The sequence below is a fragment of the Hemitrygon akajei genome, chromosome 5 (genome assembly GCF_048418815.1).
Source record: "Hemitrygon akajei chromosome 5, sHemAka1.3, whole genome shotgun sequence".
NCBI lineage: Eukaryota > Metazoa > Chordata > Chondrichthyes > Myliobatiformes > Dasyatidae > Hemitrygon > Hemitrygon akajei.
The window spans coordinates 45,844,193-45,867,381 of record NC_133128.1 but is presented as its reverse complement, the minus strand read 5'-3'; the positions used below and the strand labels follow the sequence as shown (position 1 = coordinate 45,867,381).

General features: G+C 41.5%; 1 protein-coding gene across 2 annotated transcripts in view; it reads left to right on the top strand.

The window, feature by feature from the left end:
• Positions 1-23,189, top strand: part of man1a2 (mannosidase, alpha, class 1A, member 2) — a 134,498-nt gene that overhangs the window by 26,657 nt on the left and 84,652 nt on the right. For both annotated transcript variants that reach the window (XM_073045427.1, XM_073045426.1), the window contains exon 3: positions 13,594-13,690. In XM_073045427.1, the coding sequence (XP_072901528.1) occupies positions 13,594-13,690 (97 nt within the window). The remainder of the gene's footprint in view (positions 1-13,593; positions 13,691-23,189) is intronic.

The window sequence follows — 23,189 nt, the reverse complement described above, 5'->3', positions numbered from 1 at the left end:
GAGCCAGCATTGTTGTCCCATTTGCTGTTAATATGATTGTGTGTGTCATCAAACTGTTGTAGCTTCATAAATGTTGAGCAGGATTTTAAATGTTCTGCCAAATAAGGAACAGTGAGCATTTCTTAGTCAGGCTTCTAGAGCCTGGTGGAGAACTTTGCAGTGGTAGTAAAATAAAAACTGCTTGAAACTCTCACCAGATCAGGCAGCATCTGTTTAACCTGCTGAATCCTTGGTCTTTTTATTTTTATTTCAGGTTTCCAGCAGTTGCATTTTTTTGTTAGTTGTGATCCCATATGTCCCAATGAAAGGGGTTGGCCCAAAACATTGACTCTCTATTCCTCTCTCTGGATGCTGCCTGATGTGCTGAGATCCTCCAGCATTTTGTGTGTGTTACTCTGGATTTTCAGCACTTGAAGAATTTCTTGTGTTCTCATATGACTGTTATCCTTGTACTTCTAAGCAATAGAGGACACTGCAATGCATTTTGTAGATATACACGCAACTGCTGTGGTGCCCTCTGCCAGAAATCTAGCCTCTGACTGTCTTTTAAATTACAGTATTTATGTGGTTCAACTTCTGTATGCTTCCAGTAATTTGAGTGTTCCACAATATTGATGATGGAATCTTAGCAGCAGTAATGTCATTCAAACATGGGTGGTAAAACTCTCTTTGATGAGATGGTCACTTGAAGGGTTAATCTTTCTTAGCTCATTCCTGAATGTTGTGGTTTTGCGGTCTGAGGGGTTGTGAATAGCACTGTGTGTTAAGGCCAATTTATACTTCTGCGTCGAATCTATGCCGTAGGTACAGTGTAGCCGCATACCCTACGCCGTAGCCTGACACGCACCTCCCCAAAAATGTAACTATGCGTCGCGACGACGCAGACTGCAACAACTGTGTTTGGTCCGCTTGGTAGCATCGCATTTCCTCCTATGCATTTCGAGTTTGAGCTTCAGGTGAAAGTCAACAGGCTGTAGCAGCTAGCTACAAACTGGCTTCAAGCACAGTGTCCTCCATAATTTCAGAGGTCTGTAAAGCTTTATGGAAATCATTGCAGCCAAGAGTTCCTTCCCTGCCGTTCAGTTGCCCAATGGGAAACTATTGCAGCTGATTTTTGGTGACTATGGAACTTTGCGAACTGTGTTGGCAGTTTCTGTGCTCAGTTTCAGTCGCCATTGTTTGAAGTACACAAAGAAACTCAACACAGTGGCATAGAAACCCCACTGCCAACTAGCGTTTTGGCAGTGAATTGCAGAGCGACGCAGACAGACCAGTGCACAAGTATAAATGCTCACAACGGCATAGGCCACTTGTGCAGGCTACGGCATAGAGCCTGCGCAGAAGTGTAAATCAGGCTTTATGCACCCATCAGCAGTCCCTCCTATTCATGAAGATGGTGGGTAGGTCATGATGCAGTGAGAAGAGAGTAGGAAGGACACTTGTGGAAAAAAAAATGGTGAAAGTACTAACTCAATCAGGTGTGGTGTATTGCCATTTTACCCTTTTAACGGATTTTTTGGATGCAATTCTAGCTGAAATACTGCTTTGATGTGAAAGATTGTATCTCTGGAATTCAGCTATCTGTATCTGGACCCAGCATACATGGATGTGTGCAGCAGATATTTCAGTGTTCAAGTGTTATATAAGTCATGCATTTAGTGATGGATATAAGTAAATTTCACAGTGTGGCTATTAGCCTGAGTGCAACTCAGTTCATTAGGGCTGTTTTTCTAATAATTTTCTTTTGAAAGATAGTAGCAATTAATTCCTAAGCACATATGTTTGTGTTCCTATGATGTTTATAGTGTTGTTGTTCAACTGCATATCCACAGAATTTGTGTTCTTCCTGGCCATTCTGCAATGCCATGTTTAGGATTCTCAACAAAGGGCAAGAAGGTTGTCTTTGCTCATCTAACAAGTGGTGTAGACTTTTCATTTTACTTGTGATCTTTAACCTAATACGCAAGTTCAGTACCTCACAAAGGAGTGTATGTTACTTCTGTATATTGTTTAACAAATAAATGCAGAGATGCTTGTTTACCAAATACAGTGGAATCCAGTTAATTGGACCATTGGTTAATCAGTGCTTATTTAGAACAACTCCTAAAGAACAAAAACAAATGGAGAAAGTAGCTGGGCTTCACTCTGTTTATTTGGGACACTGTCACTTATTTGGGACAGGAGACTGTTGCCGAACAATTTCTAACTAGCTCACTTATGTACACTTGTGTGGGTATTAGACACAACACTAAGTGAACAGTTTTAAAATATCAGTTGTGTGTGTTTATATTTAAAAAGCAATTATTTTTGTCATTGATATTTGGCAAGAAGTAAGGAGTAAGACAGTTCAGAAGGTTTGCTCACTGTGGTTTCAAGGATTGAGGCTTAGAGATGCCAGAAACAGCTGGGATTGAAAATGAAAGAATTTCACTACTTCAGCAAGATAGGAACTAATGAGTCCTGACGAAGGGTCTCATCAGTCACATCCGAAACGTCGACAGCGCTTCTCCCTATAGATGCTGCCTGGCCTGCTGTGTTCCACCAGCATTTTGTGTGTGTTGCTGCCTAATGAGCTTGAATGTTACAGTGGAAATGAAGATTTGGAAGTTGCATTTGTCTAAAGTATTGTATAAAGACAGTTACGCTGTCTACACTGATTTTTATTCATTTACAATCAGTCAACAAAGCATGGCAGTGTACACTGGATGAATTCCTCTGTTGATAACTATTAAGATATAATATACAGTTTTATAGGACTGTAATGATATTGGTAGTCTTCCAATTTGTTCTGAATTTCATTTGAATACATAATTTGTTAACTCACTTTGATTCTTTTCTACCCAAGTGTAACCCCTGGGTCACCTCAGGCATCGCTCAAACTCGTTCTCGTCTAGGGGGAGCAGCCTTCGGCCCCGCCAAACTGGGTAATCAGCTGGTGTGGATGCTGTGTGATGTCCCCGCCTCGCTCAAAAAACAGACAGTACACCTTATGCGATTAAATGAGTACAATTTATAAAGATTACTATAGCTAAGCGATTACTAACGATACAGTATATATGAATAAGAGAAAAAAAAAAGAAAAGGCGCCAAACTTATCAAAGTCCAAACCACTTCGTGCACAACCGTTGGAGCTCAGTTACTGAAGTCTTCTGGTATTCGATCCCCTCCGAATTTCTCGACCCGCCTCCTGGGACCCCCACGGTGGTCGACCAGTCGCTCCACACTCCTCTGTCTCCGTCTCCTCTCCTCACCGAAAACCTTGGGCCGGGGACCCCCGCTCGGGGTCCGTACCGTCACCCAGCTTCCAGCACCCCGTCCTCTCTCTCTCACTCCATCGCGCCGACTCCCCAAAACCCCCACCAACAATCAGTTTATAGTCCCAAACAAGCTTCCAGCACTTATCATAACAAAGACGCTAGCATTCCTACTTTTAACAAAACAAAGACGCCATTTTGATTACATACACAGTAACAAAGAAAAAGAACAAAAAACCCCCGTTACACTCTCCCCCCACCAAATAAAAGTCATGTCCTCATGACTATTAGATAACTCGTCACCTTTCCTGCCAACACACCGTAACCCAAGCACAAACACAATCTCCTCCCCACACAGTAAACCTCACGCTCCTTAGGCGCTATATAGGCCAACTATCTGGGCGTTCCCAAACCCTTCTGAGACCTCCGTACCCCCCTCACCTAAACCCTTAGGCTAGGACACAGCTGAGGATACCTTGGGTCCACTACCAACTCCTCTTTCAACCTCTCACTCATGCCCCACACTGCACACAGCTAACCCTCCCCACTACACCTGACTCAGTGGAAGAAGGGCCAAAGGTCTCTTCCTCAATCGAGGGAAAGTCAGCAAAAGGCAGCATGTACCACACATCCAGCACATCAGCCTTTGAATCCGTATTCTTCCTCATTTCTTCGATCGGTAGCTGCTGTTTGATCTTCTCCAAACGGAAACACGTGGCCTCCTGCAGTCTCTTCAGCCTCCTGCAATTGAGATTATCATCTTCTCTGGCCCCTGGCTCAGCAGTTCTGACTCCTGCATCCCGACCATCTCAATCTGGAATGCAGTTACTCCAACAGCTTCTTCCACCCCGACCTGAAAAGCAGCAGTTAAAGATTGGTCACCCTCCAGTTCAGTATTCACTGCACTTCTCTCCAGCTTTTTTTCTCCTCATGACTTCTTCCAGATCAACCTTCAGGTTTTGCACTTCATTTGAACTGTCGATGGTCATCTTCAGATTCTCTTCAAGCTACCGCTTCCCCCTTCCGAGATTTGTCCGCAATTTCTTCACCTCCGCAAACTCCCTTCTCCAGGCTCTCAGTTTGCTGTGGCCCTTAGTCAAACAACTTTCTTCGTTCTCTCCAACTTGTAAGTCTTTCAAATGGTTCCAGATCACTCTCTCCGGTCTCTCAGTCTTCATTTCAAACTTGATTCCGTAGAGACAGACACTCACGAGCTGCGACCTTCGCCAGCCCTGGTACGTGTCCAGAAAACACTTTAACTCTGTAGTTCTCAGCCGCTCCTGCAACGCCCTCACTTCATATTCTCCTGAGGCAAATCCAAATACCAAGAGATCATCCACATATGTCAAAATTCCAAATGCCTCCACATCCCCCATGGTCTTCCACATGCCCTGCAGGAAGGTTGCAAGGGCTTCGGAGATACCCTGTGGTATCTTTTCGGACCGGAAAGACTCCTAGGAAACTTTTAACCGCCGTCTTCTCCTTGGCGGCCTCACTCATCGGGATCTGGCAACATCCACTCCTCAGATCCAGCACCTTAAACCTCTTCGCACCACTCAGATAGGCCATCGCCTCTACAGCCCAATATAATCCACACACACGCTGCCTACGTCTGCCACTCTGTAGGGGCCAGTTGCCGCAACCTCTGCCTCACCGAGGTGTCTTCAGCAGTCAACTCCCCTCCCTGGTGGTATTTCGCAGCGTCCACTAAGAGGGTCTCACCCTCAGATACTCCTCCAGGCCATACCACCACCGGCTCTGGTTTGAATTCGGTATCGACCCAATGCTGCTACACACGTCCGCACAAGCAGCTCGAAACTCTGGGTGCATCGATAATGCCTCCAAACAGCTCTCACCCGCCTCCTCCGGGCAGGCCCCCAAGCGCACCAACAGGATATTGGTTCTCTCCATAACCGAAACGCTGCCCGTCTCAACAATGTCCGGACACATCAGCATTAACGATTCACGAACCTCAGTCACCTCCACATTTGCCTCTAAGAACTCCATTTTCACTGACCAACAACCGTCGTCTTTATAATCACCGGCACTGGTACCCCAAATCTCCAGTGCCGTCAATGTCATCAAGGGTAAAGGCTTCCAAAAGCGGTTATAAAACAAACTGTACAGCAACTTAACCCGTGCCCCGGTGCCGAGGATGGCTTTAACTTGACTTCCATCCATCCGTAACAACACCTGAGTGCGTGGTCCCTCTAAGCCTTCAGGAATAGGGTCTGTTCCTTGCGGGAGTTCCTTGGTACATTGCTGGGAACGTGCTCCCCCAGAGACCCCAAGCCGTTCCCCCACTGGGCCTCCTCTAAGTTTCCCGACATCTCTCGGATCAACGGAACAACTGATCCCCTTGACAGATCCCCCTGTCTCCGCAAGCAATTTATCTGCCCTCCTAACCAAAAGGGATACCCTAAAAACTTCCCACCAATCTCCTGCCACGGATATGATAAGCCCCCCAGCTGCGGCATTTGACTTCCAGTCGAACCACACGCATTTTCCCACACTTTCCCAGAACTGGCAGCTGTCACTTCGAGATAATTGCGCCCGACAGTTCTAACAACGCTACCAGCCCGCCTACTCAAACTTTCAACCAATCCCTGTCGCTTTCCCTCAGCCAAGCACTGCCACTCACCCAACAACTGAGCGGTCTGCTCCGCCCACGTCTCCGTCCCTTTAGGGCTGGACGTTATTCCAACAACCGGGCGGAGCCCACCATAGCTGAAACATCCCAACCTGTCACTCCTCACTCTCCAAACAGTACGGACAACCCATGGTACCACCACCATTTCGTCAGCGCTAGTCGGAACTCGAACAACAACCTCCGGGCTACCAACAGCAGCCACCCCACCCAACACACATGCAGAGATAACCGGCAATCGCACACCCACAAAGGCACACCAGCTCTTCGCCGCAGACACAATTTAAAGAGGGCGATCACACAGCTTCCACAGAAATCAATCCCGGACGATCGCACCCACAATGTAACCCCTGGGTCACCTCAGGCATCGCTCAAACTCGTTCTCGTCTAGGGGGAGCAGCCTTCGGCCCCGCCAAACTGGGTAATCAGCTGGTGTGGATGCTGTGTGATGTCCCCGCCTCGCTCAAAAAACAGACAGTACACCTTATGCGATTAAATGAGTACAATTTATAAAGATTACTATAACTAAGCGATTACTAACGATACAGTATATATGAATAAGAGAAAAAAAAAAGAAAAGGCGCCAAACTTATCAAAGTCCAAACCACTTCGTGCACAACCGTTGGAGCTCAATTACTGAAGTCTTCTGGTATTCGATCCCATCCGAATTTCTCGACCCGCCTCCTGGGACCCCCACGGTGGTCGACCAGTCGCTCCACACTCCTCTGTCTCCGTCTCCTCTCCTCACCGAAAACCTTGGGCCGGGGACCCCCGCTCGGGGTCCGTACCGTCGCCCAGCTTCCAGCACCCCGTCCTCTCTCTCTCACTCCATCGCGCCGACTCCCCAAAACCCCCACCAACAATCAGTTTATAGTCCCAAACAAGCTTCCAGCACTTATCATAACAAAGACGCTAGCATTCCTACTATTAACACAGGCGCCAGCATTCCTACTTTTAACAAAACAAAGACGCCATTTTGATTACATACACAGTAACAAAGAAAAAGAACAAAAAACCCCCGTTACACAAGTATTTCCATGAAACTTTGGCTAACTGGGGCAGCTGCTTAATTTGGCCAAAATGTACTGGCCCCAACCTGTTCCAATTAAAAGGAACCCACTGTATATATACATGAGATAAATCACCTAGACCAGATGGCCTACACCCCTGGGGTTCTGAAAGAGGTGGCTGAAGAGATTGTGGAGGTATTAGTAATGATCTTTCAAGAATCAATAGATTCTGGCATGGTTCTGGAGAACTGGAAAATTACAAATTTCACTGCACTCTTCAAGAAGGGAGAGAGGCAGGAAGAAAGAAAATTATAGGCTATTGAGTCTCTCAGTGGTTGGGAAGATGTTGGGGCTGATTGTTAAATATGTGGTTTCTGGGTACCTGCAGGCACATGATAAAATAGGCCGTAGTCAGCATGGTTTCCTTAAGGGAAAATCTTGCCTGACAAATCTGTTGGAATTATTTGAAGATATAACAAGCAGGGTAGACAAAGGAGAATAGGTGACGTTGTGTACTTGGATTTTCAGAAGGCATTTGACAAGGTGCCGCACATGAGACTGCATAGCAAGTTAAGAGCCCATGGTATTACTAGCATTGGCTGAATGGTAGGAAATGAAGTGTGGAAATAAAGGGAGTCTTTTCTGGTTCGCTGTCGGTAGTTAAGGATCTGTGCTGGGACTGCTTTTTGTGTTATATGTCAATGATTTGGATGACAGAAATGATGGCTTTTTTGGCCAAGATTGCAGACAGTAACAAGATAGGTGGAGGGTAGGTAATGTTGAGGAAGCAGGGAGTCTGCGGAAGGACTTGGATAGATTAAGAGAATGGACAAAGAAGTGGCAGATGGAATATAGTATTGGGAAGTGTCTGGTCATGCACTTTGGTAGAAGGAATAAAAGTGTAGGCTATTTTCTAAATGGAGAGAAATTTCAAAAATCTGAGATTCAAAGGGACTTGGGAATCTTCATGCAGGATTCCCTGAAGGTTAATTCGTAGGTTGAGTCAGTGGTGAGGAAGGCAAATACAATTTTAGCATTCATTTGTAGAGGACTAGAATATAAAAGCAATGATGTAACGTTGAGGCTTTATAAAGCACTGGTGAGGGCTCACGGAGAATTGTGAGCAGTTTTGGGCCCCTTATCTAAGAAAGGATGTGCTGATATTGGAGAGGGTTCAGAGGAGGTTCACAAGAATGATTCCAGGAATGGAATGGTTACCATATAAGGACTGATTGATGGCTAGGGCTGTAATCCCAAGAATTCAGAAAAATGAGGGTGGCTCTCATTGACGCCTGTCAAGTGTTGAAAGGCTTCGATAGAATGGATGTGGAGAGGATGATTCCTATAGTAGCAAGTCAAGGGCCAGAGAGCATAGCCTTATACTAGAGGGGCATCCTTTAGAAGGAATTTCTTTAACCAGAGAGTGGTGAATCTGTGGAATTCATTGCCACAGGAGGCTGTGGAGGCCAAGTCATTGGGTGTATTTAAGGCAGAGCTTGATAGATTCTTGACTATTCAGGGCAGGAAGGGATGTGGAGAGAAGGTGGGACATAGGAACTGAGAGGAAATGGAGCAGCTGTGATGAAATGGCGGAGCAGATTCAATGGCCCTAATGGCCTATTTCTGCTCCTGTATAGTACTGTATATATAGCTGGGGTGCCTAAGGCTTTTGCACAGTACCGTGGTAACTTTAGTGTACTGTTGCTGCAAAAAAAATCTCATGACATATGAGTGATGATAAACCTGATTCTGATGTGAACTGACAGTGCGAGTGACCTCAGCTGGTATCTCTTGGCTAGGTGTGCACCTGCGCCTAGCCGCCCCCTTGGCACTCCTCTGCTACCTGTCCCATATCTCTCCATGGCACTCCACCTTGCCATTCCTAGAATCCTTTGCTCCCGTTAGATTTACAAACTCACCCTCTGCTTCGTGTTGACAAATACAGTACTGTGCAAAAGTTTTAGGCCCCTTAGCTACAGTTGCAAGAAAAGTTTGTGAGCCCGGGTTTTCTGCAATAATTACTCATAAAATGTGGTCAGAGTCACAATGATAGACAAACCCAATCTGCCTAAACTAATAACAAACAGTTGTACTTTTCATGTGTTTATTGAACACATCGTTTAATCATTCATAGTTCAGGGCTGGAAAAAGTATGTGAACCCTTGTATTTAATAACTGGTAGAACCTCCTTTAGCAGCAATAACCTCTACCAAACATTTCCTGTAGCTGTTGAACAAACTTGCACAATGGTGAGGTGGAAATTTGGACCATTTCTCCATACAAAATTGGTTCAGTTCATCAATATTTCCGGGATAACTTGCATCATCAGCCTTCTTCAGGTCATGCCACAGCATCTCAATTGGGTTAACAATTGGACTTTGACTTGACTATTGTAAAACACAAATTTTCTTTTAAAACATTCTGTTCTTGATTTACTCTTGCATTTGGATCATTGTCTTGTTGCATCACCCAACTTCTATTAAGTTTCAGGTGACGGCCCGCTACTCTGTCATTCTTCTGTAAAACTTCTTGATACAATTTTGAAGTAATTGTTCCCTCAGTGATTGAAAGCTGTCCACAGGTCCTGAGGCAGAAAAGCAGCCCCAAAGCATAATGCTCCTTCCACCATGCTTCATAGTTGGGATGAGGTTTTGTTGTTGTTGTGCAGTGCCCCTTTTTCCTCCAGACCTAGTGGTGTGCATTTCTGTGAAAAAGTTCAACTTCTGTCTGATCTGTCCACAGAACTTTGTCCCAGAAGCATTGCGGAATACCCAGGCAGTCTTTTGCAGACTTGAGATGTAAAGTAATGTTTTATTTTGGAGAGCAATGGTTTCCTCCGTGGTGTCCTTCCGTGAACACCATTCTTGTTCAGTGTTTTTCTTATAGTGGACACATGAACAGGAAGGAACTTTAACAAGTTCTAGAGATTTCTGCAAGTCTTTTGCTGTTACCCTTGGACTGTTTTTCACCTCCTTCAGCATTGCACATTGTGCTCTTTGATGTGATCTTTGCAGGATACCCACTTCTAGGAAGAGTAGTAACAGTACTGAATTTCCTCTATTTGTAGACAGTTTCGCTTACTGTGGACTGGTGAACACTCGGATCTTTAGAAATACTTTTGTAGCCTTTTCCAACTTAACGCATGTCTACAATTCCTCTTTTAAGGTCCTCTGAAAGGTGTTTTGATCAAGATGTGGTGCAAGTAAACAGAGGAGAACAGGGTCTGTCAGTAACCTGGCTTTGTGTGCCTTTTTGTTTATAGGGCAGGGCACCTCTACAGCCCACACCTCCAATCTCATCTCATTGATTGGAACACTTGACTCCAAACAGCTTTTGTAGAAGGCAATACCCCAGAGATTCACATCCTTTTCTGAACCTAGCCTGTCAATGTTTAAATGGTGTACTTAGTAGTAATGAGACATAGAACTGTTTGTGTGTTATTAATTTAAGCAGATTGTGATTGTCTATTATTGTGACTTGGATGAAGATCAGACCACATTTTATGAGTACTGCAATTAATGCAGAAAACCAGGTAATTGCAAAGGGGTCACATAGTTCTTGCAACTCTGTATATATGTGCCTAAGGCTTTTGCACAGTACTGTATTTTTGCTTTATTGTAGCGAAGTGGTTTCTGCCCTGTCAGATGGAGCTACCACAATATTGTTACACAATAACTAAGGTAATCAATTTGACAATTTTATAGAATTATGAACATCCTCTTGGTATTCCAGCACTGTTTTTCTATTGAAGTTGTTATATAATGCTACTTTTCTTTTTCTTTATACTTCCATTTGTTCATGGAGAAGATGTTAAGAGATATCCTTTCAAGATTCTTCAAGTTATTAATTTTGACTGTTAGACTTGCAGTGTTGGTACTGGTTTATTATTGTCACACGTACAAGGATCCAATGAAAGGCTTGTTTTGCTTACTGTTTATACAGATCATGCTCTGTACATTGCATGATATTCTGCCAGATACCTAAGAAAAGGCTGTGTTTTAAGGTTAGAAAGCATAACCATTTGAAGTTTAGTCTTTCCTGTTGAGGTAAGCCGAAAGTTTCAGTTGAGAATCTAAGTGTGAGTTATCTATCCCTACCACAATTTGCAGAATGTCCGGTTATTTCTTCTTTGAGTTTGTGCAATGGCTACTTCTTCAATGGTTTAAAATAGTTTTTGTTACAATTTTTATCTTTGGGCCAGAAGCCCCCAATCCTTTCAAATTCCTAGCGTTTTCAGTGCTTGGTCCCAATGTAAGAGGCTAAGAGAAGATAATAATAACTTATTTATAGAGCCATTTTTATGCAGACAGTGTAGTTCAAGTGCTTTACAATGGCATAAAGTGCAATCATGAAAATAAAAAATAAAATCCAGATATTAACAAGAAATAAAAGACAAAAAAATATTAGTTAAAAGCAAGGTTAAAAATAGCTGAATCTGCATCCTTTATAGTTTTAGTTATTGAATTCTACAGTTTAGGAGCGTAGTTCAGAAAGGCTGACCTGCCAATTATCTTCTGAGGGTGATTGTTTAAATTTAAGACACCGGCAGAAAAAGAACTGAGAGCTCGAATAGGGTTATAGAACGAATAAATAAGCCCAAGGAAGAAAACATAGGTTGTGACATTGAAAACAATATTTATAGATTGTTTTGAGTATTGTGAGAAGAAACCTCAAAAGTAGAAATGGTCATTGGTAGCTTTATTATGCTTGTTCATGTCAGCAACTTTTTATCTTTTATTAATAGTTTATTGATACGATGAAAGTGACATCATAGGGAGGAAAATACATTTTCTTATAGCATACAAATTTGATGTTGGTGCTAACAGCGTCATTATTAAAGCTTCAACTTGTAGATCATTTTGAATTGAAGAAAATATTTCTGTATTCAAAATCATTTTTCAGTTTTCAGATAGTATTCCATTTTGACAAATAAGCATCTGATCATTACATTTTTTTGCACTTACATTTTTGTTAGTGAAAATGAATTTGTAGATTTTTAGATTAATCAGTTTCTAGTTTCATGTTTAGTCACTCTTGACATATGGATTGTTTCACTAAAATAGAATTTTAGAATCCAAGTAATGCTGCACTACCAGATGTTATCTATATAGAGGAAGAGGTCACAAGGATTTGTTATCAAAATTTAAATATAAAAAGCATGCAAGGATCACACTATTATTGAAATATGAAGTGTTGCTCCTTCAACCTGAGAGTGGCCACATTGTGGCCGTAGAGGAGGCGATGGACTGACATGTGAGTTCAAACAGAATTCCTCGATGCCCCAATGAGGCCACTCTGTTTGTAGGCGAAATACCTTGTATTCCGTCTGTATAGTGTCCAACCTGACAGAATGAACATTAATTTCTCCATCTTCCAGTATTTTCTTCCTCTGCCCACTCTCCTCTTTTTTCATTCCCCATTCTGGCACCCCTCTTACTCTGCAGTCTATCACCTTTCTGTGGTGCCCCCCCTTTCCCCTAAGGTCTGCTCTCCTCTCCTATCAAATTCCTCCATCTTAAGCCCTTTACCTATTGCACCTATCACCTCCCAGCTTCTCACTTCATTTCTCTCTCCCACCTTCCCTGTCTAGCTTGTACTCCTGCTCCTCCTTATTCTGGCTTCTGCACCCTTCCATTCCCATCCTGATACAGGGTCTCAGCTGAAGCATCAGCTCTTTACTGCTCTTCATCGATGTTGCCTAAGCTCCTGAATTCCTCCAGCCTTTTGTGTTTGTAGATTTAATTAATTTACACATTTTTAAAAAATTGTTCAAACTAAAGGTATTAAAGTGAAAAATGTTGCAACCATTTTCACTTTTAAACACTGTTCTACTCATCCTCTTAGAAAGTTGCAATGAACAGTTGGTAAAGGGCACATGGAATGAAGGAAAAAAGAAACTTGTCATCCAGGGTTTCTTGAATTTGTGGTACACTTTTGCCAGAATATCTACTGTTTCGTAGATTTTGTCAGTGTTTACTTTTAATAATTCTTAACTTAAATCATTCTGGCACTGCTAAGTTTTGTTCTTGGCATCTAAGCCAATTTCATAGTGTACGATGTATGAGTGCAATTAACGTTAGATTTCATATCTGTATCTCTGTGTGTGATATAAGAGGGCCCTGAAGCCATATCCAAATCCATTAATGAATTGTTGTATCAGTGAAGGCTACACAATAGTTACAGACACTCAATTGTGATGATCAAAGGTGGATTAGAATATTTGGTTCACCCAGGCAAATAGAAGCAGATGACAACTGACGTAAATGAAGAAAGCTCTTTTAATCAGTTTTTTCACATTGCAATAGACACTAGATGTGTAATTTTTAACAAGGTATGCCTGAGCACATGTACTTAGATGAAAAGTAGAACATTTAAGTTGTGAGCAATAATATCCTAATACACCCGTAACTGGATGTTGGATAAATTTTGAGAAAAGGCAATTGATCATTTGATCTGATTTTTTTTGAAATGGTTTTTCTTTTATTTTTAAAAATTTATAAGGAAAATGCTACATAAATTTGAAATAAAAAGAGAAAACAGCAGTCAAATAGCATCTGTAGAGAACAAGATGATGAAATGTTATTGACATAAAATGCAGAGTGTTTTTGGCATTTTCTGGGTTTTGCGTTATCCAGTTTCAAAATCATAAAATTAGATGTGAAGGACCTTTTTCTTTTTTCAGATGATGAAACATGCTTGGGGAAACTATAGACAGTATGCTTGGGGGCACAATGAATTGAAGCCTCTTTCAAGAAAAGGTCATTCAACCAATATATTTGGTAAGTATCTGGCTATTCAGTTAAAGTATTTGTTTATGTTGTAAAAGTAAAAAGTGTATTTCAATGTGAGAATTTGATTTTAATTTAGCTCTGTAAATAATCGTGTCCTTAATTATAATTGAGAGGTGATTATTAAACTAGTTTGTCTAGAACTGTTATTTCCATTTAAACTTAGCAGGAGTTACTAGATATGTGAAAACATGCAGTTTAATATTAATTGAGGTTGGTATTGATTATTAGTGCATGGGATTTTTCAGTAGTGACTTTCTATTCCAGTTAATCCCATTCAAGTAATGACTGGAAAGTAAAATGCAAAATAAAGAAACTTGTTTGTTTTGATTCTGAAGATTTGAAATATGTTTTGCATGGCTCTGCAAAGAGGTTTCAGTTTATTATGTATAATAATGAATAGGACAAAGAAATTTCTGTATTCAAATTTTTAGATGACATAGTACAATAATTCTGCTTTTAGCTGTTTGTATACTAAACTCAAAAAATTAGTGTGTTTGTGACTGGTGATACTAGACTAACTGATTTTCAGATGCTATTCCAATTAATATTCAAGCACAGTTTTAATTTATGATTAATATTACTTTTTAAAGTATAATAAATATTCTAGCAAGCTTGATAAGTTTAAAGTGACTGTGGGAAACAGCCCCTGGCATTTCAGATGTGGGTGTGGGACCTAGGACCTCAGCTTGTCAGAAGGGGAAGTAGGAACTTGTCTCCCAGCAAGTCAGAGTGGGCCAGATCCAATCAATCAGGATTTCCTTGCTATAGACCAGATTATCAGAGTGTTACTCTGTACCCTTCTCTGAATCATATACTTCCTTGTTTGACATTGCCTGCAGATTTGGATTAATATGAATCCAAGCCTTTGTAAAATGGAAACCATTATCTCATTGATACCTGAAGTATCTAAGATTTCTGCTGCCTTGTAGCAACTTTGTATGTACAGAATTTGTAATCCCATAGTTTATCCTGAATCTTCAATGTGTTGAGCATAATTTGTAACCTTTTTTAAAAAAAAAAGCGTTTTATGGAAATCTAGGTAAACCAATAATTTTTTCACTTTCCGCTGTTCACATTGAGTGTAATTCCTTGAAGGTTAGTCAGGCATGAGCTTGTCACCTGATTCCATGCCCTTCTGTTGGGTTATTGTTGCTATCGGGCCGCGGTGCTGAGGCTGTGAGACTGCCCCTGACTGCCGCACTTTGTGTCTGTGAACTTTGCGACAATTTGGCCTGCTAATATGATGAACTAAATACCGAGGCTTTGGGCCTACTCAGAGCTGCTCCGGGGATTTGGATCTAAGCTCTCAATTTGGTTCAAATCCTGTAGTCGTTACTTGCTTCTATTGTCTTCATGATTTGTTTTTTCCTCTGTGTGTGCACTGAGGGTTGGTCTCATTTTTTTAAATTTTAAAAAATTGGTTTCTTTTGGGTTCCTTTGCGATTGCCTGAAAACAAACAAAGCTCAAGGTTGTATAACTTGTACATTCTTTGATAATGCACTTTGAATCTTTGAATCTATTTCAGTAACTTAATTTTTGGGGATGAGAGGTAATCATGTTGACTTCTTTCTAGTTTGCTAATGACTTTTTGGTGTTCATCAACTCTGTACTCCGAAACCAATTTAAGCATAGGTTTGATTACCTGTAGCTGGTCTGAGAATTGCATGTGGTTTAAGTTTAAGTTCACATTTATTGTCATGAAGATGCTTACCCAGGGTATAAACTACGGTAGCTTTTTGTAGCAACAATATGGTGAAATACTAACAAGCATAAATCACTTAAAATTAAATGAACAAAAATTTTACATAACTTACAAAACAATGAGCAAAAGTAACATAATAACATAAGCTGAGCAAAATATAGTGTTTTTCAGTTTGGTTTTAAAAACTTGATAGTGGTGAGAAGAAGCTGTTATGGGTCTTCAGGCTCCTGTATTTTCTGCTCGATGGAATCAGTGATGGGAGTCTAAAATGATTTTCGTCTTCCTGAGACCTCATATCTTGTAACTGTCTTCAAAGGTGGGGAGAGCTGTACCCTTGGTGGAACTGGCTAAGTTCTTCACTCTCTGTAGCCTCTTGCTTTGGAGTTACCATATCAAACAATGATGCACCGATGAGCATGCCTTTCCCTGAACATCAGTTAAAGTTTGCCAGAGTCTTCATGACATGCTAAATCCCCTTAAAATTGTAAGAACTATAGATGGTGGCATGTCTCTTTCATGGTTGCATCAATGTGTTGGGTTAGGATAGATCCTCTTAGATAATGAAAAACAGTAACTAGAAGCTTTTCACCCTTACTGTCACAGATCTTTCAATGAGGGTTGGTACATGTGTTACGTACCCCATAACTGGGTCACTTACCAGCAAAGATAGAGAGGTCCGCTGAAGTCTGATGGTACTATTTTTAAATGTTTTTATTTATAAAGGGGCACAAAAGTAAGGTTAATACAAACATTCAGATAATATACGTCATCAATACTCAATCTAAAGCGCGGATATAGTAATAATCAACAATAAGAAGTAGCTCTATCGTTTGTCTAGGGGTAAAAATATTGTCCGATGGAAATATCAAAGTCTCTGGAGTTCATGCAGGCTTTTAGCCTTTTGGGGACCGCTGGGTTTCACGTGTTGGAGAGAGAGAGAATTTTTGGTGAGAAAATAAACTTGCCAGCCTTTTGGACTCAAATCGTTGAATCGGGAACGTGGGTTCCCCGTTGTCAGTTTGAAGTCCTTTTCGGTGTTATCAGCCACTCGTTCCCCAGGCTAGGGGAATCGAACCACACGTGGCTCCCGAATAGCTTCCCGTCATCACGGGAGCGATGAGCGATGGTGTCTCCTTCTGGTGCGTTCCTGGGGTACTGCCTCCTGCAGTCCCCTTTTTATCTTGACTTGCAGAGTTGTAGATGTCAATCAAGGTAGGGTGATACAATCCCCACCCCACATTGCCCGAGGGTGTCCATGTAGCCCTGATAGCTGGCACGTAGTATAGAGTCGCTATCCACAAGGGTGTCTCCAAGAAACAATGGTCAAAATCCGTTGCATTGTCTCTCATTTCCTGGGACCCGAATTAATAGCGATCTTGCGATTCTCAGGAAGGAGGGGGCTGGGGTCATAACACATGTTAGTCTGACTTTCCCTTCCGAAAACCACCTGGCACTCAACGGCAGCAAACCAAGGAACTGATTGTAGACGAGGAAGGAGAAGTCAGACAACATGTACCAGACCTCATTGAAGGGCGCTGGTACATGTTAATCAGATTTCTCCATCATTAAGTGGTGCACCTGTGTCATTATGACATTTTCCTTATTTTTGCCTGGATGATTACAAATTAGTTCTAATAGAATAGTGCCCAATTTATTCAGCTACACTGTAAGGGTAGAAGCACTTCACAAGCCTTCAGTTTTTTTTAGATTCTTGATTTTAAAACTTCATAATTAAATAGTTTATTTTTATTTTTGGAACTGGATTTTGATTCTAGAATTATATTTCCTGGAATCTTGTAAATTGGTTTTGCATTCTTGTTTTGCTCTTGTCCCTATTGCCCTCCCTGACTTTTGTTAGTTTGTTATGAAGCCCATCTTTGCCTTGTATTACTACCATTGCAACAAATTTGTATAGCCAATATAGAGAAGTAAAAATTGTAAAGAAGTGACGAATAAACTCCTCTGGCTTCTAGCCTGGTACCGGTTTCGATTTTAACTGATGTTTTGATGACAAACTCTGCCACCTTCATCAGGGATGATGCCTGGGCCTGTCATGTCCAGTGGGATATATTCCCCCCGTCACCCGAACCTCCTGATTGGTTAGGCCTGATCCAGTCAGGTTTCTGCTATCCCACCTTGTTTACAGTCTGTCTTGGAGCAAGACCTTCGTCTTTGTTAAAATTCTTTTTCTCTAGTTTCATTTCAAAGTTTTCCTGCACCAGATGGCCCCTAAAGCCATTGGTGTAGCACAGTAGTTTCGTGCTGTTGAATTCAATTCTATCGCCGTTGCGATGTAGTATTCTGCTACCGCCGAATTCTCTGGGTAATCCAAATGGATACACCTCTTGTGCTTCTTAATGTAGGTTTCCACCAAGTGTCCTGTCTGACTGATATACATTGCTCCAGATTCACAGGGAATCTTGTAAATGCCAGCCATTCCTGAGTCCCAGGTCAGCTTTGACCTGTGTAAACTGTGATTTGGGCTTCTTTATGGATTTGGAGAATTTTAACAAAGATGTCCCATTCTAAGTAAGAACTGGAATCCTATTAGAAACTAGGCGGAGCAGTGGATACCTGATAGGTTAGTCCTCATCCAATCAGGGGACTGATGATGGGGGTATATATACCACTGAACTAGAAATGCCCAGGCATCATCCCTGATGAAGATGGCAGAGCTTGTCATGGAAAGGTCAGTTAAAATTGATACCTATACCCAGCTGAAAGCCCGAGAGTTTAGTCGTCATATATGCCGGGAAAGCACTAGATCCTTTTTGGAAAGAAGCATTTATACACAATCCTAATACTTTAAATATCTAAAATTATATACTTAACCAATATTTTCTTGATTCATACTTGATTACTGTCAGCTTGTTTTTTTTCAAAACTTGCTTTGTGTAGCCTCCTTCATAGTAGTTACAAGCCTTTTTTGTAAGTAGCCATCAAAAACACTATGTGGCATGACTAAAAATTCTGTCCATAAGGTGAATTTTAATTAAAAGATGATCATCTGTCATTTAATAGTTATCATATTTCCATCTTTGATCATAATCTGGACAATTTTCATTTATTCCTTTTGACACTGCATTTTGTTTCATTCTGACTTTCTATGCAAAGTGTTTGAAGTAACTTTAGTGATAGAACCTTGTGATATGTAGTCAAGTCTACTGCAAATATTTAAAAAATACTCTGAAGGTTAAATGCAAGATGTATTATGGTAATGAGTTTTGTTTCAATAATAACAGCAAATGTGAATTTATGAGTGCACGTTAATGTTTTCCAAGTTAAAACTTTTGATCCAATTGCTGATCCACATTTGCTGACTTTACCTGTGTACTAAATAGTTGATGATTTGAATTTATTTGTGCTTGATCAGGGTGCAGCTTATGGCGTACTTTTGGTCAAGTCTTCACTCAGACTTGCCTTAGATATTGCCAAATGCAAAATCTACCTTAAATTGACACAACCGGGCATCATTTTAAACTGTAACTTTAATATAAGAAAACCTTTCAATTTGGTAACTGGTTGGATTAAAGTAGCTATCAGGAGTTGGAGCTTTTTTGAACTAGCACCAACCCACCATCTTCTATCAGTAATTTCAATTTAGATTACTGAGAATGATTTAGGAGAAATCTAGTCTCTCAATAAAGCATAATATGTTCAAAACCTGTTATACATGAATTCAGTGGAAAAATATTGGTAATGCTCCCAAAACTTACTAATTACCATTGGGAGCATGGCCCAACGTTTTTCTAATTTAGTGCAAATGATCACAGAAGCTCAAACAGAGTTTAAGACACTGATCTTTAATCCTTGATGTACTACTGGGTGAATTGCTGTTAAGTGGTTTCTAAATACAATTCGGGAATAGTAACACAAGTCAAAAAGCTGCATTTTGTGTATATCTGAAATAACTGAGTATGCAGTAAATAGTCAACAGATTGGCAGCACCTGTGGAAAGAGAAACAGATTAGGATCAATGAGCTACTGGCACGTCAATAACAGCGATGCCTGATAGGCTGAATGCCTTCTGTGCACGATTTGACACAATAAATGATGTGACTTTGAGGAAAGTCACCGCTCCACCCCTGAGGAGCAGGCACCCTATCCTGCTGGAGCCCAGGCGAGGAGGATCCTAGTCAGGATAAAACCATGCAAAGCTGCGGGGCCGGACACATATCTGATCAGGTGCTGAGGGATTGCGCAGCCCAGCTAACAGTGGTCTTAAAGGACATCTTTAACATCTCTTTGCAACAGTCCACTATCCCTGCAGGCTTCAAGGCAGCTACCATCATTCCGGTGCTTAAGAGAGTGACAGTAACTGAGCTAAACAGTTATCGCACAGTGCCACTGACCTCAGAAGTCATGAAGTGCTTTGAACAGCTGTTAATGGATTGTATTGAATCCCATCTTTGAGCTACATTAGACCCTTTCCAGTTTGCCTACCATTTTAATCAGTCCACTCATCATTCCGGTGCACAAGAGAGTGACAGTAACTGGCCAAGATGATTACTGCCCAGTGGCATTGACCTCAACAAACATGAAGTGCTTTGAGCAACTGGTAGTGAGTTGTATAAAATCACACCTTCCAACTATATTGGATCCTTTCCAGTTCACCTTCTGTTTAATTTGGCCTTAGCCTTCCACTCCATCCTGTCCCACCAAGAAAACAATGCCTTATATGCCAGGATCTTGTTCATCACCTTCAGCTCAATGTTTAACACAATCATCCCTCAAAGGCTGGTGGGTAAACTGTCCTCGTTGGAGCTCAACATCCTTCTCTGTAACTGGATCTTGGACTTCTTAGTAGAAAGACTCTATTCATTCGAGATGGCAGTAGTATCTCCTGCTCCTTCCTGCTGTGCACTAATGCCCCCTAGGGCTGTGTGTTCAGCCCGCTGCTTTCCTGCTGAAGTCATGATTGCACTGCCAGGTCCAGCTCAAACCGCATTCTCAATTTTGCTGGTGATACAAGTGGTTGGCTTCATGAGCAACAATGATGAGTTGTTGAAGTGAGGAAGTGGAGAGGCTTGTCAAATGTTGTGAGAACAACATCCCGAGTATAATGTGGACAAGATAAAAAAGATGATTATGGACTTCAGGAAGGTTCAGGCTGACCACTCTACATGGCACATCAAGCACTCTGCCATAGAGAGAGTGAAGAGCACAACCTTCCTTGGTGTGCACATTATGGGTATTCTAACCTGGACCCACAACACCTCGTGCCAAGAGGGCACAGCAGCATCTGCACTTCCTGAGGAGAATGAGGTATGCAAGGCTCCACACCCACATTCTAACAATTTTCTGCTGAAGCCCCATCTGGGTGCCTCATTGTGTGGTAAGGAAACTGCAAGATATCAGACCGCAAGACCTTACAGAGTATAGTTAAGAACAGCCGATAGGATCACTGGGGTCTCCTGTCTCTCTGGGAGCATTATATACAAAAGGAAGCATTGTTGTGGATCCCTACCACCCATTTCACAATTTCTTTATCCACCACCATCAGGAAGTAGGTGCAGGAGCATCAGGACTAAGACTGCCATACTAGGTAACAGATTCTTCCCCCAGGTTGTGAGACTAATAAATACCCTAACACCACTGAGATCTCATCACTCGCACAGCGAGCTGTTTTTCTGTACTGTTTACCTGTGCTGTGCAATTCACTTGCATTTTGAATGACATTTTATTAACTTATTTGTGGTAATATTTTGTTTTGTGTGCTGTTTGTGATATATGCATTGTGAATGCACCATGGCCTGGAGCAACATTTTATTTGGTTGCATATAGGTAGTCAGATGATGATAAACTCGAGCTACATTAGAACAAAGAAAAGTTAGAAATCAAGCACGTTTTCAGTTGTAGGGAAAGAATGGCAAAAAAAAAGACAGAGAATGTGAGGCCTAGAAAGAGACTGACGTGGTTATCCCCAGAGGAAGGTGAAGGCTTGTTAATCATGCGGAATAAAAGGAGAGAGTTGAGGTTGGAAGAGAAGCAAACTAGAAACAGTGCTGGAGTTATGAGACACAGCAGCTCATAACTTAACCCTATCCTGTGAGCCTCTGTAATGTAGGAGGAAAGCCACGTGGTCGCGGGGGGAAGGTACAAACTCCTTACCAATAGCAGTGAGAATTGAACCCCGGTCTTCTGATTGCTGGCACTGTAAAGCATAACATTACACTCCAGATTACTATGCCATCCCTTTTTCCATTAAAATAGGCTGGTTTTGATACAAATTTCCAAAGCTGATGATTATCTGAAATTCTTAAGTCAGTAACTTGTAACATGTTTCTCTGTAGATGCCCCCCCCCCTCCACACACACACACCATTGGTTGGGGTCAACCATGGATGTTGTGTCCTAGCTGTCCACATGTTGCGTGAGGCAGGGTAGTACAATATGAAAAGCAAACCGCTGCCCATGCAGCAGATTCCCCCTCTCCACGCAGCTGATGAATCCAAAGGAGCAACAGAGACTGATACAGTTTGGCACCAGTGGTGTTGCAGGAGTTACCAGCCGAAGTTGAACTCAATGTAGGACTGTCTTAGGGACTCCAGCTCTGCATTTATCACCTGAGTTTACTACCCAAGCTTTTCCCATGAATGAGTATGGACATAAGGCAGTGGAGGTTTGGCATCAGAGTTTTCCTTCTCCTGGATGAGCTGCTAACCACTGCTGACAAGTTCCACCTCCTTGGGAGTGACTGGTTTTTAGGTGCCAGTAAACCCACCTTTGTCTCTTCTCCTGTCAGTAGAAATGGTTCTGCTGAGCTTAGTAGCTAAGCCACACATGAAGGCCAGGAGCTGGACCTAGTTGTCAGAGGGTATTTGAGATCACAGCATTGGGAGCATTTGATAGATAGTGGAAGCTTATCTCCACTACTTCCCCCAGCTGTGCCAACCTTAAGGAACTTCTCTATAGATGCTGCATGATCTATTGAATGCTTCCAACATTCTGTTAAGATTTTCTGTAATTGCATTGTTTTGTATGTCATTTCAGGTTTTTCTTTTCCTCTTTGTTCCCATTCATATCTTCCAAGTTTAAATATCCAGGTAAATCATCTGTGATTAGCAAGTTGGTTTGACAATTATTTCTATCATTCTCTCTCACTTGATCTCCACAGATATTGGCTTTGTCGTCTATCTTCCTCTGTTTCTGTTAAAACCCTTCTAAGTATTTTTACCTGTTACTATTGAAACAAAGCATTGTAGTCTAGAAACAATAATTGAAATTGATTCATGCACAAGTTTTTTTTTGTGTAACAGGTTTTGTTACACAGTGTTTGGACTTTTATTTGCATTAAATGCCTTTTAAATAAATGCAATCAATTTTCAGTCTCTGACCTATTTCTGTGTTCAGTATCATCTCTATCTTGATAGGGAGCAATGCATGTTCTAGTATAATCTTCCATACACTCCATGGTTGCATTACCCATAAACCTTGTTAGCCTAAAGAACGATCTGGTCTATAATTTTATAATATATTGCTGAACTAGGGATCCTTAAAATTCTTGTGCTGAGCTGGCACTTGCATGACTTGGAGCTGAAGAAGCACCTTAATCTTTTGGACATTGTCTCCGAGTTATAAGCCTTATTTATATAGTTTCTTCCATTCCTTGACCTTTTTTATTCTGTTATCTTATACATTGGTAAGATTAACGCTTAGATCAATGGACGTTTTAAAATCATAAAACATTCCCATAATTACATTCTCAACCGTATTGTAGATCCCAAGTGGCAACATTTCTCCAAATGTGATTTGTGCGATCTTGTTATCTATATGCAAATAGCT